At 45.8% G+C, this 14,827-nt stretch overlaps 3 protein-coding genes across 3 annotated transcripts in view; 2 read left to right on the plus strand and 1 right to left on the minus strand.

Annotated features, from left to right (window-relative positions):
• Window positions 1-57: 57 nt before the first annotated feature.
• LOC6613338 (thioredoxin-like protein 4A) lies at window positions 58-753 on the plus strand. Its single transcript, XM_002037778.2, has 2 exons — window positions 58-206; window positions 302-753. The coding sequence occupies exons 1-2, from the start codon at window positions 129-131 to the stop codon at window positions 650-652; spliced, it is 429 nt and encodes a 142-aa protein (XP_002037814.1). The 5' UTR covers window positions 58-128; the 3' UTR covers window positions 653-753.
• LOC6613339 overlaps window positions 737-14,827 on the minus strand; it is a 36,970-nt gene continuing 22,879 nt past the window's right edge. The window contains exons 3-5 of the mRNA XM_002037779.2: window positions 5,395-6,183; window positions 5,015-5,325; window positions 737-4,939 (exon numbers count right to left, since the gene is read on the minus strand). Coding sequence (XP_002037815.1) covers window positions 2,948-4,939; window positions 5,015-5,325; window positions 5,395-6,166 — 3,075 coding nt within the window. The 5' untranslated portion in view covers window positions 6,167-6,183 and the 3' untranslated portion in view covers window positions 737-2,947. The remainder of the gene's footprint in view (window positions 4,940-5,014; window positions 5,326-5,394; window positions 6,184-14,827) is intronic.
• On the plus strand, window positions 7,927-8,596 carry LOC116801522 (C-type lectin 37Da). The gene is made up of 2 exons (XM_032721744.1): window positions 7,927-8,019; window positions 8,087-8,596. Exons 1-2 carry the CDS (start codon window positions 7,932-7,934, stop codon window positions 8,539-8,541), a joined length of 543 nt encoding a protein of 180 aa, XP_032577635.1. The 5' UTR covers window positions 7,927-7,931; the 3' UTR covers window positions 8,542-8,596.

A 14,827-nucleotide genomic window follows, 5' to 3' on the forward strand; every position in this document is an offset into this window, starting at 1 on the left:
TCCGCTGGCAGCTGTCATCGATATGTAATCGATAATGTACAACTATTGTTGTTAGTACATCACTATTTTGTGAGACTTTGTTTATGTTTTAATTTTTCTGCGGTAACTTAAAATAAAAACGCGCCAGGATGTCGTATATGCTCCCCCATTTGCACAATGGCTGGCAGGTGGACCAGGCCATTCTCTCCGAGGAGGACCGCGTAGTTGTGAGTAATCGGAGTCGGCTTAAAAAGATACTGCTCCGTGGAGCACCACTTGGTCGCCTATCAGACATGAGTAACCAGCACTGATTCCCTTCCAGGTAATACGTTTCGGTCACGATTGGGACCCCGCCTGCATGAAAATGGATGAGGTCATGTACAGCATCGCCGAGAAAGTGAAGAACTTCGCCGTCATCTATTTGGTGGACATCACAGAGGTGCCGGACTTCAACAAGATGTACGAGTTGTACGATCCCTGCACGGTGATGTTCTTCTTCCGCAACAAGCACATCATGATCGATTTGGGCACGGGCAACAACAACAAAATAAACTGGCCACTGGAGGACAAGCAAGAGATGATCGACATCGTGGAAACGGTGTACCGAGGAGCCCGTAAGGGACGTGGTCTGGTGGTCTCGCCCAAGGACTACTCCACCAAGTACAGATACTAAGGTGTGTCGCGTACCCCGCCAACTTAGTTTAATGTATCCCATTTAGGCGTAACAAATTGATGATCCCAAATAGAAGCGGCTGTCTCTTGGCAACTTGTGTATATGTATTTTCTTCTGGTTTATTTTTCACTTGTCACATTTCTCATTAATATCGCTAACATGTACATCAATTTCTTGGTTTTTCATATATAACATTTAACTAAGTTTGTTCTTTAATTGCTCATACTTTTAAAAATTTTAATCCGTTCTTTAAAGTAAACTTGCATTAATAATTCTTTTATTTGCGCGTTAGTAGTACACATATTCGTTTTAATTTCGAATTGCTTTCATTTACCAATTTGATCAATTATGCTTTGAGTTTAGCTAGAGGTACATATAGACATCGATCGAGTTCATTAACATTATGGAAATTAGGTCGGACTATGGAAAGGGGGGCGTTAGTACAAAAGTATAAAAGAAAATATCGCAACGAAACATTCGCGGAAAATGGAAAGAAGTCTTTTCTAGTAAAAACACTAAGTACTTTCGAAGTTCACAAATTGAATGGCCTACGCATTGGCACCGATATCCAAACTTTGTCTTCAACATTGTTATTGTTCATTTAATACAACAGCTCAGTTTTATTACAGATTTATTATGCTTAGGTTTAACAATTGGTTCCGCTACTCTTTGACTTACACAAGTTAGGTTTGCTCATTGGTTTCATTAAATATAGGTATGTATATTTATCTACGTTATTAGTTATATGTATATGTTTGCTCATTTGAAACAAATCAACGCTACAATTACAATATTTTCATTTACGAATTTTCATTTACGCTTACGTTCTTCAGCATATAACCAACAATTAAATGTTTGTGTTTCGGGGATTTTCCTTTTGATATACCATTTCCATTTCCTAGGCGCCTTTCGAGTTGATCTCGTCGTACAAAATACTTACTAGTATTAAAAAATATTCAAATAGGGCTCGATTTATACATGTGTGGTGTATATAAATATATACTTATGCATAGGATAGGTACAAATCAGGCTCAGGCTGAGGCTCAGGCGTGTGAGAAAGTCTCTGGGGGCTGGGGCACTTCAAAATGCAGCTCTATCATATTATTTCGCCTTTCGACCACTAATTATGTATTTTGATTTGAGTAATCCGAGTTATTTGATTCATTATTTCCCTTCCCTTGGCTTTAGCTTTTTATAGAAAAATAGAGATGCGTAGGTGGGATGAGTTAGGAAATTGTTTACATACATGTTCGTCATTTTTCTATATTCGCTTTCTAACTTTATATTCTGACAACAACTCTATTATATATCCAACAACAATTCGTTTTCAAACAAGCAAGTGGGGAAATGCGAAAATGTTACTGGAAAGTCGGCACCTTTTGTCTAGCTACGCGTTAAGGTCATTTAGGCATCTTCGGGCGGACCCCTCGAGGTCCTTAAGGTCTTCTGTCAGAGTACTTTTGTTGCAAGGATTCGATGCGAAGTTGCGGTGCTCTCTATAAAATTTCTAAATTACAATACTTTAAGTATTTGGCTGCTGGTTAAGACACTAGAAGAGTTTTCATTCCGTAAGAGGGAGAGCTATAGATAGAGATAGAAAGACCGATATATGGTGGCGACTGGTGATATATCTATAGAAATATATGTATAAACTTTCTCTTCAGTATGGCGCCGCATACAAATATATATATTCGTACGCCTGCACTTTTGTTTTACAGATAAAGTGTGAAAAATAAATCCGAGTATCACTACTTAACTTTTAGAGTTCTATTAACAATAATAGACAACAGTCTCTAAGTACGAATACGTTGTTGTTCATTACCCACTTCCTCCTCCCGATCGGTCTATGCATGATTAGTAGGCATGTACTACTGTACTGTGACTCCGTGTGCCAGACCGAACTATCTTATATTTTGACTAAATGCGCTTAATCTAATCCTCCTTAACTATACCTAAATACTCATCAATACTCGCGTTTCATAGTTCCGGGTTCCGGATCTCGAGCAACCCAGGAAGTTGGTTGCCAGACCAGGCGACAACCTGAGTTACAGTGAAAACTTCCCTGAAAAAGGATATTTTAAATACTCGGTTTCCATTTAAAAAACCTTTTTTTTATAGAAACTAACATTTTTTAAACTCTTTCGAAGTACTTAAAGAAGGAATGATTCCATGACCTTCTTAGGGAGGTTTTCACCGTAGCTCCCATCACCATACGTACAAAGTCAGTTGCTAAGCTCTTAATTAGTGGCCCGGCCCAGGGAACTGCCTTTGTTGGAGCAGTGGAAACCAGCTGGGCTAGAAGAGTGTCTCCTTGGACCATTTTCTGGAAGTGCCGGGCAGGCTGGGATCGCGCTTTTCGCCGACCAAGCCACCGTCGTCCCGTATCAAATGGGCCCGATGCTCCTGCTGCTCCTCGTTGTCCTCGTTAGGCAGCCGGATCAGGGGAAGCTCTAGCATGACGGCGGGCGTTGCAGTCGTTGTGGTCAATGCAGTGACTCCAGCTTCGCAGCTCAGATTGGCGGCACTCCGACTGATACCGCTGGTGGGAACAGTAGCGGGACCCGGTCCCGATCCCTTGCGCAGGATCAGATCCTTGAGGGAGGCGGGCACACAGATGCTCTGCTGCCGGGTGGCTATCACCGAGTCGGACACGGACGAGGGGCAGGGATCGTGCACCAGCCGGATGGCGTTCGTTGGCAGTTGAGCTGGCTGCTGTGTGACTTGAGTGGCGGCATTATTGTCCATCCGGGTGGTTAGACCAGGAACAGAAACGGGAACGGGACTGGGCGTGGACCGACCCATGCTGATTACCGTGTTGAGACTGCTGTACTGGGTGTGTGTGGCAGACTCCGCACCGCCGAGAGTTACTCCAGACGCCTCCACCAACCCCAGCTCTGTATTCAGGGTGGAGCAGGTGTCCTCCTCCGTGGTGGTGGTCGTTGTAGTCGTCGTCGTCGTCTGCGGATCGCTGTACTGCTGCAGCAGAGGTCCCCGTCGGGGGGGACTCTGGCTCACCACTGCTCCAAAGTGGGTTTCCAGCGGAGGCGCCTCCGACTGGATGGGCAAGCCCATGTGGAACTGTTGCAGAGGCTGATTGATGAGAGCCACTCGGTCGCTGGAAGTCACGCTGATGGTGCGATGTCGCTGGAGCAGTGGTCTCCGGGGCCGTGCTCCTCCACCACCACTAGTCAAGGCAGCGCTCGTCAATCCCGCAGAGGGCACCGCGCTCAGGCTCATTCGTTTTACTGGCACGGCATGCAGCACGGGATTGGGCTTGGTCTCCCCACTTACCCGGATTGAGGCGGCCTGTGCTTGGGCAGCCTGTGCTGCTGCCTCCTGCTCCTCGCTGTCGCTGCTGAGCTGCTGCATGTCATCATCCGTGTCCGCCGGACTCTCCAGCCCAAAGACCGAGTCCTCGTCCAGAGAGCGCAGCTCGGAGTCAGGACACTCCAGCGAGGAGATCTTGAAGGAACTTAGTGAGGCCAGCGGCGCTCGCTTCTCCGGATTGTTATTCCCCAGCGGCGGCAGTTTGTTGGACACGGAGATGGTGGCCAGGCTGGCGCTTCCGCAGCTCCCCGCACCATTTAAACGCTCCAGACTTACTGGAGTGCTGTCCACGCTGATACTACTGGAGCTAGCTGCGGTGACCACCGCTCCGGCCGGAACCGCTGCATTGGCCGTGTACGGAAAGCTGTTGTTGTTGCTCTCGTTGCGCTGCAGCTCCACCAGCGTGAGCTTCCGCCGGACACCCAGACGCAGCTCCTCGGATGGCGAGTCGCAGAAGTGGAACGCCTGGTGAGCACTGGTGGGCGGGGCAGACTGCACGGGCTTGGGAAGTGGCAGAGCCAAGGCCAGGTCCACGGAGCTCTCCTGGTTGTACGGATACACGTCCACAGTGTCCGCGCTGATCGAGTGGATCTGCTGCTTCCGGCCCGCCTGAGCACTGTGAGGATCATAGGACACGATGCTGTGCTTCCGCTTGACATTGGATGCACTGAGATTGGATGTCCGCGATCCATTCGCAGAACCCGATCCTGATCCTTCGTGGACACTGCGCTCCGAGGGACATGGCGAGGCCTTGGGCGTCGGCTGAATCACCTGAATGTCTGGGTAGTAGTAGTCCCAGTTCTCAATGCTCGATGTACGCGAAGCAGTCGACAGCTTCCGTTGCAGCGTGGGCGGCAGGTTGCCCATGCAACCGCCCATGTAGGCAGACGTGCGCCGCTCCAGGTAGGAGCTATCGGTACTGCAGCAGGTCATGGCACTGCTCCGCCGCGAGTCCTGACCCTGTTGGGTTATAAGACGGATTCATTTCAGTGTGGTTTCATTCCGGAGAGGTCGAACCGCTCCATTTTCACTCACCGCCATCGGTACGGGCAGAAATCCCGGCTTGCTGCGCGTAGAATCCGTTCTCTGGTGCTGGTGATCTGGTTCATCCGCGGCACCTGACTGCATGTACTCTTCCGCATCCAGTTCGTCCTCCGTCTCCACGAAATAGTCGTCCGTGCCAAAGCTGCCGCCCATTGGATAGTTGCTGAAGATGCGCGACGACTCCGACCCACTCTTGCGACGTCCCACATGACCTCCTGCGCCGGACATTGAGGAATAGGAGAAGCGACGCGGTGGCTCCAGAAGGTAGCTATAGCCCACTGGAACGCCCACACCAACGCCACCTGAAATGAAGGCATTTCACTTCGTTGAAACCACTTACTGGAAAATATTATCCATTTTAAAGGACTTACCCATCGAACCACATCGGTATCCACGGTTCAGCAGCGGCGGAGCACTCACATTGCCCAGTGAGAGCATCCGCTGCCGACGGTAGACCATTGCATCGTACTCATCCGGATAAATGGACATGCCCGTGGCCACGATGGCGTCGTGGATTTCGCGCTCCTCCTCCTCCTGCATGCACACCGCCGCTACGGCAGCCATTTTGGGATCCTTGAGCACCTTCATCGTCTCGTTGCTGCTGCTGCGACTCTTCCAAACGATTAAGAACACCATCAGACCAAAGAAGCCGCCCAAAGTGGCGGCGATCCTAACGCCCGTCATCACGTCGTACGTGGCAAAGAACTCCTCCCGTATCCTGGCCCGCTCCGCTGCGTTTTCCGCCTCCGTCAGATTCCGCTCGCCCGGCGGCAGTAGCGGCATATAGGGCGTGGCCGTAACATGGGCATGGGCGGGTGCTGTGGGCGTGGCAGTGTTGCTGTTGTAGCTGCTGTTACTGCTGCTGCTGCTGTTCGTAAGCGCCGCCGGTGTCGGTGATGGCGGTGGATTCTCATGCAGGACATCAGGACTCGTGTCAATGAGAGCCGCTGCCTGGACTCTATTGCTGTTGCTGGCGGCACGACGTGTGAGCCGTTGCTGTTCCTTATGATCCTGCTGCTCCTCTGCTTGCTGCGTGGCATGACTTGGATTGAGTGATGTGGAGCCAGTTGTTGCAGTAGATGCTGTTCTTGCTGTGGAGGGCGTTGCTGCAGACGACGAGGCACGTCGTGAAAGTTTGGCCATCTCTATAAAGACATTTTCTGCAAGCAGAAGATATAAAACGGGATATATATTTAAAGCATGCTTGCATATTCTTAGTCTAAGAATAAAATCCACTGTACATTGTTCAGCTCACAACTTCACCGAACCATTCTCTGCAACTACTTGCCACATTTCCGCGCATTTGACGAGCAAACTGCGGCAGCTTTATGCTCCTCCGCTGGACGTGGCTAACTGCCCATGAAAGTGTTGGTCACGAACAAATTGGCCATACAGCATCGACGTGACTGCCATTCCAGCCAGCTGTGAGCTGATGTTGCAAATGGCCAATGAAATGAACGGATCTCCACTTGTGGGAGCTAAATAATCAAGTAAAAATAGAGTCCTGAAGATTTATTGCCCTTGAAATTCTATTAAATTGGGATGATGAGATATAAAACTTTAGACGATTACACTCAGCTACTCTTCTCGTTTCCTGCTTGTATGAAACCAAGAATTTCACTGATTGATGAAAGGAAATTGAAAGTGCAACAAAATAAATGGCAAAGCATTATTGATTTCCAAGGACACCCTTTGAAATATTCTCCACCACGCGCCAGCACCTCTCTCCTCTTGGGAATGCCATCCTCAACCCATTAGGACGCCATAAATCCATCCACATTTCTTGGCTCATTCTTGGCAAACGCCTCAAACTTTTTAATTGTTTTCAGCGCTTTTCCGGCTACCCTTGCTAGGCAGGCATTCCCGTGGGCAAATAACTTGGTAAATTTTTAACATTTCGTTGAAATGAGTAAATTAAGGTGCCACCCACGCCCACCCACACACACAAACACAACTAAGACTGTAGTTGCCTTTGCCCGCAGCTTCCCCTTTCGTCGGTATCCTTGGATTTTCAACAAGTTGCACGCTCAATAATTCAGAAGGACACTGTAGCCTGTTGCCTTCGTGTGGGTGTGAGTGTGTGGCCATTATACATTGTCAATGGCAGCTAGTTGGTCAGCTCCTGCAATTGTTCGTTTTGTATTGACAGTCGCGCAATTGCGGAGCTCCGCTCTGCTAAATTTTTCTATCTGAGCTGTTCTTTCCTTCCACAGGATTTTTCGTATTTTTGTTTTACACAGCGTTTTGTGTGTCCTGCCAGCGCTTTTGTGTCCTGCCAAGGACAGCGGCAGTCAGTCAGGGAGCGAAATGATTATTGCAAAAGTTTTCGTCTAACTCTCGTGTTCCACCTCAAGCTCCTGCACCTTGGCATTTTTCGGTTTGGTTTTTCATTTTCCATTTCCCATTGCCATTGCCATTGCCACTACCATTTCCATTTCCCGCCTTTCCATCCTTCAAGTTGGTGGGCAAACAAGAAAGTTTTAATGGCTATTATACATTGGCCATAATTCGTGTCCAACTTCCGTGCAAATAATGAGGCAAAAAATGTAAAACACAATTTGCAGTCTAAGCAGTTTGGAGTGATTTTTAATGGCCCCCCAGTTGGCGGATTCTTTTCCCGGGCAATTATATTTGAATTCCGCTAATGGCAGCGAAATTTGTCTCCTATCATGAATTAGGTTGTTCATTATATCTTATAACCTTAACGGAAATGTGAATCTCTTTGTTTGCCCATCGATAATATTGTAAAATAGATAATAATTTCAGTTGAAAAAGTGAAATGCTTAAGCTGTTGAATCGCTTATCATTTACCTTATCATTTTTAAGTACTTAAAGTATCTGTTGAAGTACTATTAAGATATCTATATAAAAGGGCACTGTTCAACAATAATCAAAACAGTCTTTAACAATGGTTACTAAGCTAACTGCACTCAGTGCCTTTCTGGCCATAATTTCCCTGTCTGCGGCCTACCAAATATCCACTAGTGTTGTTGAAGGTAGGTCTTGAAATTCTATTTACCAATTGTTTGTTGTAAAGAGTAAATTTGTGTATCTTTAAACTAGGTGTTGCTTCATATCTGAATACACCCACAGCGCCATTCGTCAAGATCGGAGATAGTTATTACTTTATTGAAAATAAGGTTAATAGAAACTGGTATGATGCCTTCGAGGCTTGTCGCCAAATGAACGCTGACTTGGTCGCATTTGAAGACCGGAAGGAACAGAAGCTGATCTATCAATACCTTGTTGATAAGGAAATGGATACGACTTATTGGACTGCTGGCACCGACTTGGCCAAGCAGGACTCTTTTGTTTGGTTTTCAACTGGTCAGACCGTGGCTTCGGATTTGTGGTGTAATGATGAGCCAAATAATGCTAAAAATGAGGAGCACTGCGTTGAGTACAAACCATTGCACCCGGAAGTGAAAATGGGACTGAATGACAGGATCTGTACCTTTAAGAAAAGTTATATTTGCAGGGCACCGCAGCCAAAAACAGTATCATTTATATTGTGGTAATCCATCTCACGTTCCAACATATTTTACAAAACGTCTTTGAAATACAAATTTTAATTATCCAAATCAGACTTATCCTTAAAGGATAATTTGTTCTTCTAAATTATTAAATACTTCTAATAAGTTGCAGCTTCCGTTTGCCACACAATGGAGCACGTACAAATGCTCCTAAGATCCTGCTGCTCCAAAAGAAGACAAAGTGTTGAAGCTCCCGTGGAGTCCTGTTGATGGATTAGCACACTCGGGGATGGGTCCTGCTGCCAGGCAAGGATAATTGCCTTTGCCTTAGTTCAAATACGCGTGGGTGTGTGTGGGCCAAAAGATGGAATGAGCTGGGCAACAATATACGTAGAACACATTAACAATGTCCGTTCGATGAACGTGTGTATCAACGCCATATCGATGTCAAAGTGGGCGTATTTCGGGGGGAGTGATGGCTATGGGATAGGATGGAAAATGAGCGGAAAATGGGGGCTCAAGCTGGCGACCGACCAAGCAACCAACAACAAGAACAATGTGTTGCTTGTTGCGCCTTGTTGTTGCTGCATGATGAATGATTGTGGCTGGGCCAGTGGACAAATGGACAGCGAACAACGGACAAACATGCTGACAGGCGGCCTCGGCTTGGTTTTGAGTACACGGTGCGTATGCGTAATGCGTGAGAGGAGTGGGCTGGCGAGAGCACAAGGGGAAAATAATAATTCATTATGCCCGGGGCGAGTCTGGCCTATATATGCATATGTGTACATACGCAAAAGTGTATCTGCCTTATTTTTGGGACTCGTATTTTTACTTTGGCAAATGAAATTGACGGCAAATCAATTGAAATTGTGTACAAATATATAAGCTTATACAAGAATGCCTTTGTCAGATTTTGGGCCACCTCGATTTGACTTCACCGCCAGTCAGCCAAAAATGAAATCATTCATGTGCATTGAGGCGTATGCCGTAAATACAGAAGCCAATGTTTAAATAGAATCAGCTCAAAAGAACAGTCTGGATTGCTCAATTTGTTCACTTTTACAGTCCTTAGTCCTGTGAGGCGAAAATCGAGTTATGATTATGATTAAAGTACTGGAAATATATTAGGACATTTTTCATAGATAGATAGATCCGTTCGATTTGGGATTTACTTCTTTCAAAGTAACAAGAGAAAGTCTCTTTTCGACTCTGTTCAAGTGGAATGACTGGTGATTTATTGATGAAATTGATTTCGTGCCATTGATTTCTTAACACCCAATAAATCCCTACTTAAATGTCCATCATTGTCATCAGGAATTTTCGTTGAGCAACTTGAGAGTATATATGTATATTTACAAAAGAGACCACATATAACAACCTAAGCGGCTTAAAGGAGCATTAGGCAAATGAAAATACTCAATGGCAAAAATGTGTGGCCTTCTTTCGATTCGATTTGCCGTCCTTAAACTTGGCCTCCATTTCAAATATTTTTTAATTAGCTAAAATGCGCACACTAAGCTGTAGAATTCAATATTTTAAGAGCTGAACTAAGAGTGAAGGCTTTAAAATAGGGAGAGCACAAATGGAAAGTGGTTTCTGTGAGTCTGGCTGCCTTATTAGTGTCTGCTTTGTCTTCTCCAAAGGGACCAAACAATGCCACACAGTCGCCCTAAATAATGGGAATTACGGCATTCCACAGCCGCGCCTACATAAAGTCCTGCCCTCCACCTCCGCTCGCTGCCGCCATCACTCGACGAACTCCTGCCCCTGAAACGCAGCCGTGCGCCATTTAACAAACATTCCGTTAATCTGCTACACTTGGCAGCGCCATGGCCACGAGCCTGCCTCCCACATCCGCTCCTTTATCCTGATCCTGCGTCTGTACTGATGCCACCTTCGGTTTGGTTCGGCCCTCTTGGCTTTTTAGCCGACAGAGAAGCGGATGGCGGGAATTTCGTACTAACCAAATTGCAGATCTCACTACAAATATGAGGATTCCAAGGATGCAATAGAAGTTAATACAGATATCCTTTGTTTTTCCACTTGCATGTCGGAAATACTTAACTGGTAATACTGAAAAATCAATTAAAATTTCACTCCGCTATAATAATTTCCATAGCATTAAAAGCATAATTTTAAAATGTATCTAATGTAAAAATGGCGAACAATGCGTTGTGCTAAAAACGTGTTTTGGTAGAATACCATTGTATGCAATTCTATTTTAGCCAAACATTCAGGTACCTCCAGGTTTTTTAAATGTTTGATGTGGCTTTTTTTTCGGATGTCAGCACTGGTGTTGTGTGTTGTGGGTGTGTGTGGGTGTGTTACCTCATGCAGTAGAGCCCGGTGATGTTGTCCTCGTTGTTACTGCTTATTGTTATGCTTTTATTGTTATGGCCATGTTTTTTTCCCCATTCCCGCGCCTGCTCTTTTCTGTTTGCTGTTTCATTTGGCGGCATTGTTGCTTCTACCAAAACCCCTGGTCCTGCCACGCCCCTCGCCCACATTAATGTATATGGGTGTGTGTGTGTGTGTGAGCTGCCTTTGTCTTTAGTGCTAAGCGTTTTACGTTTATGATCCCAACCCAGGCGCAGACACAGAAACCGAAAACGAAACCCAGGAACAGACAGACGGAGCCCTGAATTCCGCTCCTGACCCCGCCCACGGGCTTATGTGGCGCTTACAAATGACTTTTGAATTGCTTTCCGGTTATTGCCACTCATTCGAGCGCAAATTATGCACTTAAGGTCCTTTTTTTTGACACCCACACCCTCAGAGCGTGGGAATTGTCCTGGCTAAAAGAGCAAAATCGATTACTTCGCCCCCTTAAATGTGTCACGTTTTGAGTTTGTTCTACTTCTAATATTTGCTCAAATATTTACCAGGATTACGTGCCTGGCCTTGGTAAAAGATGTCCTGGCCTGGATACCAGCGATTAGATCTTTGGGTTCCCTAAGCTGCTCCCGTAGCCCCAACTACTTCTCCATTTTCGACGTTAATAATTTACTGTCAACTTGTATATTTATTGCTTAATCACTCGGAAGACCACAGATAATGCGGCAAAATGTGTGTGCTTGCTGGTGGCCTTACCATAAATCAAACTCATTCGCCAAATGTAGTCAATTTGTAGTCAAAAGTCAGTGGTAATAGAATCAGTGATGTCCTTTATTGAATATATTGCAAGTCTTACCATAATATTCTTGAATAATAATATCTAAATGTCATTCTGAATTTTAACTGTGTAGAATATCTCTTGAGCACACACAAAACCCATTTTACCCATGGCAATCAATGGGGATTAGGCAGAATTAAAGTCAGAGAAACTGAATCAGAATGCAAAGGGAGAGGAATTGCTACATTTAATTACTTTTATGCCCATTTCGTGGGATAATCACTTAGTTTTAAATTCATTTAAAGTCCACTAGAAATTTAAGCCTTAAAGTAAGGATTAACACTACTTTAAAGAGTACTTTCAAAGCTCTTTAGGTTTTTAGTTAAGCTAGAGCAGTTTCTAATTGCCCTATTTTTAATATGATCTAAAGGATATAAAACAGCTTTCCTTTTAGTGTCCACCAAGCCAATGATTATCCTAGCCAACACATAAAAAGCGCCATTAGACAAAGTAGTTAAATTAACAACTAATTTAAAACAGTTTTTATGTGGCAGTCGCACAAATGGCCCGCTCCACAGCGCACAAATAGCCATGTCACTGGCTGTCCAAGGACTGACTTTTGTGCCACTTTGTTGGTCGCCTGTCATGCGAGTGGACAGCGATGTCTAGACAAATTTATAACGACTGTTGTTATCCTGTTGGCGGCATTCGGCGAAGGCAGCCTTACGCAGCGGACATTTAATTTTGACACCAGGATTGACAAATGCTGGCGGGGTTTTGGGTCAGCTGCCAGGGCCATCAGATGCCGCTTGGCGTGTCATTTGTGTCAGTGAAGTCAAGTGTCAATTAAATGCCCTGAGGGCCACACTTTATATTGCGACCACTACGACCGCCACATGGCGTATACGTAATTTACTTCACCGCCATTCCGCCACAACAAATGACATTTAAGGGGAAAGCCCTCTTCAGTGCTCCTTTCCTGCAAGCTGACACTTGACTTGTGCTTCCTGTTGGTTTTTGTTCGCATATGTACCATCTATATCCTTTACAGCGGCGTTAAAGTGCCAAGCAAAGAAGTATAATGAAAGCGCCACAAAGTATGCAACTGAAACACGCACACATGCACGGGAAATAAACGTCGCTTGAGTTAACAATTACTGACACCATTAAGGTTGCCTGCCACGCCCACCGCTCACACAAGAACGCCCAGCGCCCTCAAGTTTTTTGTTTCGCTACGGCTGTGTTTATACACGAAAAGAACGCAATACTGCATTAAGTTAAAGTAGTTGCGAAAAAATGATGTTGCACTGTGGAAATAGGAATATATTTTGAACCCGGATGACAGTTGACCGGAAATGCCTATGTTTGGGCACCTTTTCATGTGTGATTTCTATCCCAGGGAATCCCAGTTGTCCATATATATTACTTAGCTACTATGTAGAACATCTTCGTTTTCTCGCTGTGCAGTCTTCTGGCAGCTTCATCTCCATTATCCTCAGCCTGCCTCATGGTTGCGCCTCGCCTTTGTCTTTGTGTGTCGATGCATGTGTCGGTGTGTTGGCACACAGTACAACTTGCTACGTGCCCGGCTCAGTGTTTGTGTGCTTGTGACATGTGCCTGGCACAGATTGCGCATTGTCTGCAGCAGGCAGCTCACATTCTCTGTGGTCCTGCAACTTTTTGTCCTGCAGCCCAGCGACAACGAGGATGCAACGAGCATTTTATGCAAACGACGGCAAACTTTTGCCACAATTGAGCAAATTGCTGTCCGGAAATGTGCTTTGATTCAATAGCCATGGGCCAGGACACAAGGCACAGGACGCGTCCGAAACTTTGGCCCACCAAGTAATTTAGAAGTCCATTCGCCCCCGAAGTTGCAGCGGCCGCCCCGAAAGTGTATTTATCATAATGCCAATGGCTCTCGCCACTCCAAGCTGCAACATTGCCGGGATGAATGGAGCGGGGGCGGCAGCTGGCGCCATTAACCCATTAAAAGCCCACAACAAGGACCGCATCACGTAGTTGCCGGGCATCGTACACCAAAAGGAAATTTCTTACAATCTGAGGTTTAACTTTTACAATTTATACGTGCTAACTCGTTAATAAAGCATATTGACTTACAGCAAATATAATTTGCTACATATATAAATATTATTTACTTAATGTTACTATACATTTAATTCAAATATTGTTTCTATTTTTCGCACAGTGCAGCAGACTGCATCAGGTATCCGGATGGATCTCGAGCGCCGCAAACACAGCACGTAGCCACTTCTGTTGAGCACGGCCAACCCGACAGATACGAAAGGGTTGAGGTTGTGGCGGTGCATGGGCTACAGGAGAACTCAAAGTGGATTGAAGGGGAAGAGGAGCAGTTATGTTCGGTCGAGCACACACACACACACAGAGACACTCACGCACACACAGGCAGTGGCAGGTATTGCATTGTGGCCATTAAATCAGAGTTAACAACTGACTGTTTCCCTGCGCACAATGGGCCAAATAAAAAGGATATAAATTCTCGTGTTTATAACAGATAATGTGGATTGTCATTATATAACAGTCTCTGAAAATAACCACTCACTATATTTTTAAGATACTTGCAGCTCATTAAAGTATGAGTTCAAGCAACATATAGTTTCAACTATTTTAAATAATGTAGAAGAAATGACTACTAAAAATACTTCCCATTCATCGTAAGCAGTTTGAATGTCATGTAACAAATATTGTGTCCCTTTTATTACTGCACAAGTCAAGCTGGGGAAACCCTCCGGCTAGCGATGCTTTCAAGGGTCCGCCAGCTCGGCTCCACTTCCCCACTGTATGCCATTCACCTGACCTGTTTGCATTAGCCCCGCGCTCCTGGAGCAGCTGCATCCGCCAGCCTGCAGCAGTTGAAATCACGACGACGAAAAAAGATTAAACTGCGGCAACAACTTTGGCTTTATTTGCAAAAAAGTGCAGCAGCGAGCTGGGTGGTTGGATGGCTGGTTGGCTGGCCAAAAAACAATTATTTGTTTAAACTGCGGAGGGGGGCAAGTGGGTAGTGTATATTTATTCTAAGGCCAGAGGCACCCGGCCACGCCCACGCCAACGCCCATCCACAAGGACGCACGGCGTGGACGTGGAGAGGGGCGAGAGGTAGGGAAAAACAGTGACAGGCGAAATAAATTGAGGGAGGTAAATGCCAGCAGACGCCACCTAGCGGACGGTGCC

Source organism: Drosophila sechellia, chromosome 2L (genome assembly GCF_004382195.2).
Source record: "Drosophila sechellia strain sech25 chromosome 2L, ASM438219v1, whole genome shotgun sequence".
NCBI classification, from domain to species: Eukaryota; Metazoa; Arthropoda; class Insecta; order Diptera; family Drosophilidae; genus Drosophila; species Drosophila sechellia.

Coding starts and splice junctions, on each gene's coding strand:
- LOC116801522 (XM_032721744.1), top strand. CDS start 7,932: ATGGTTACTAAGCTAACTGCACTCAGTGCCTTTCTGGCCATAATTTCC. Junction 8,020..8,086: donor ATCCACTAGTGTTGTTGAAG/GTAGGTCTTGAA, acceptor TCTTTAAACTAG/GTGTTGCTTCATATCTGAAT.
- LOC6613338 (XM_002037778.2), top strand. CDS start 129: ATGTCGTATATGCTCCCCCATTTGCACAATGGCTGGCAGGTGGACCAG. Junction 207..301: donor CCGAGGAGGACCGCGTAGTT/GTGAGTAATCGG, acceptor ATTCCCTTCCAG/GTAATACGTTTCGGTCACGA.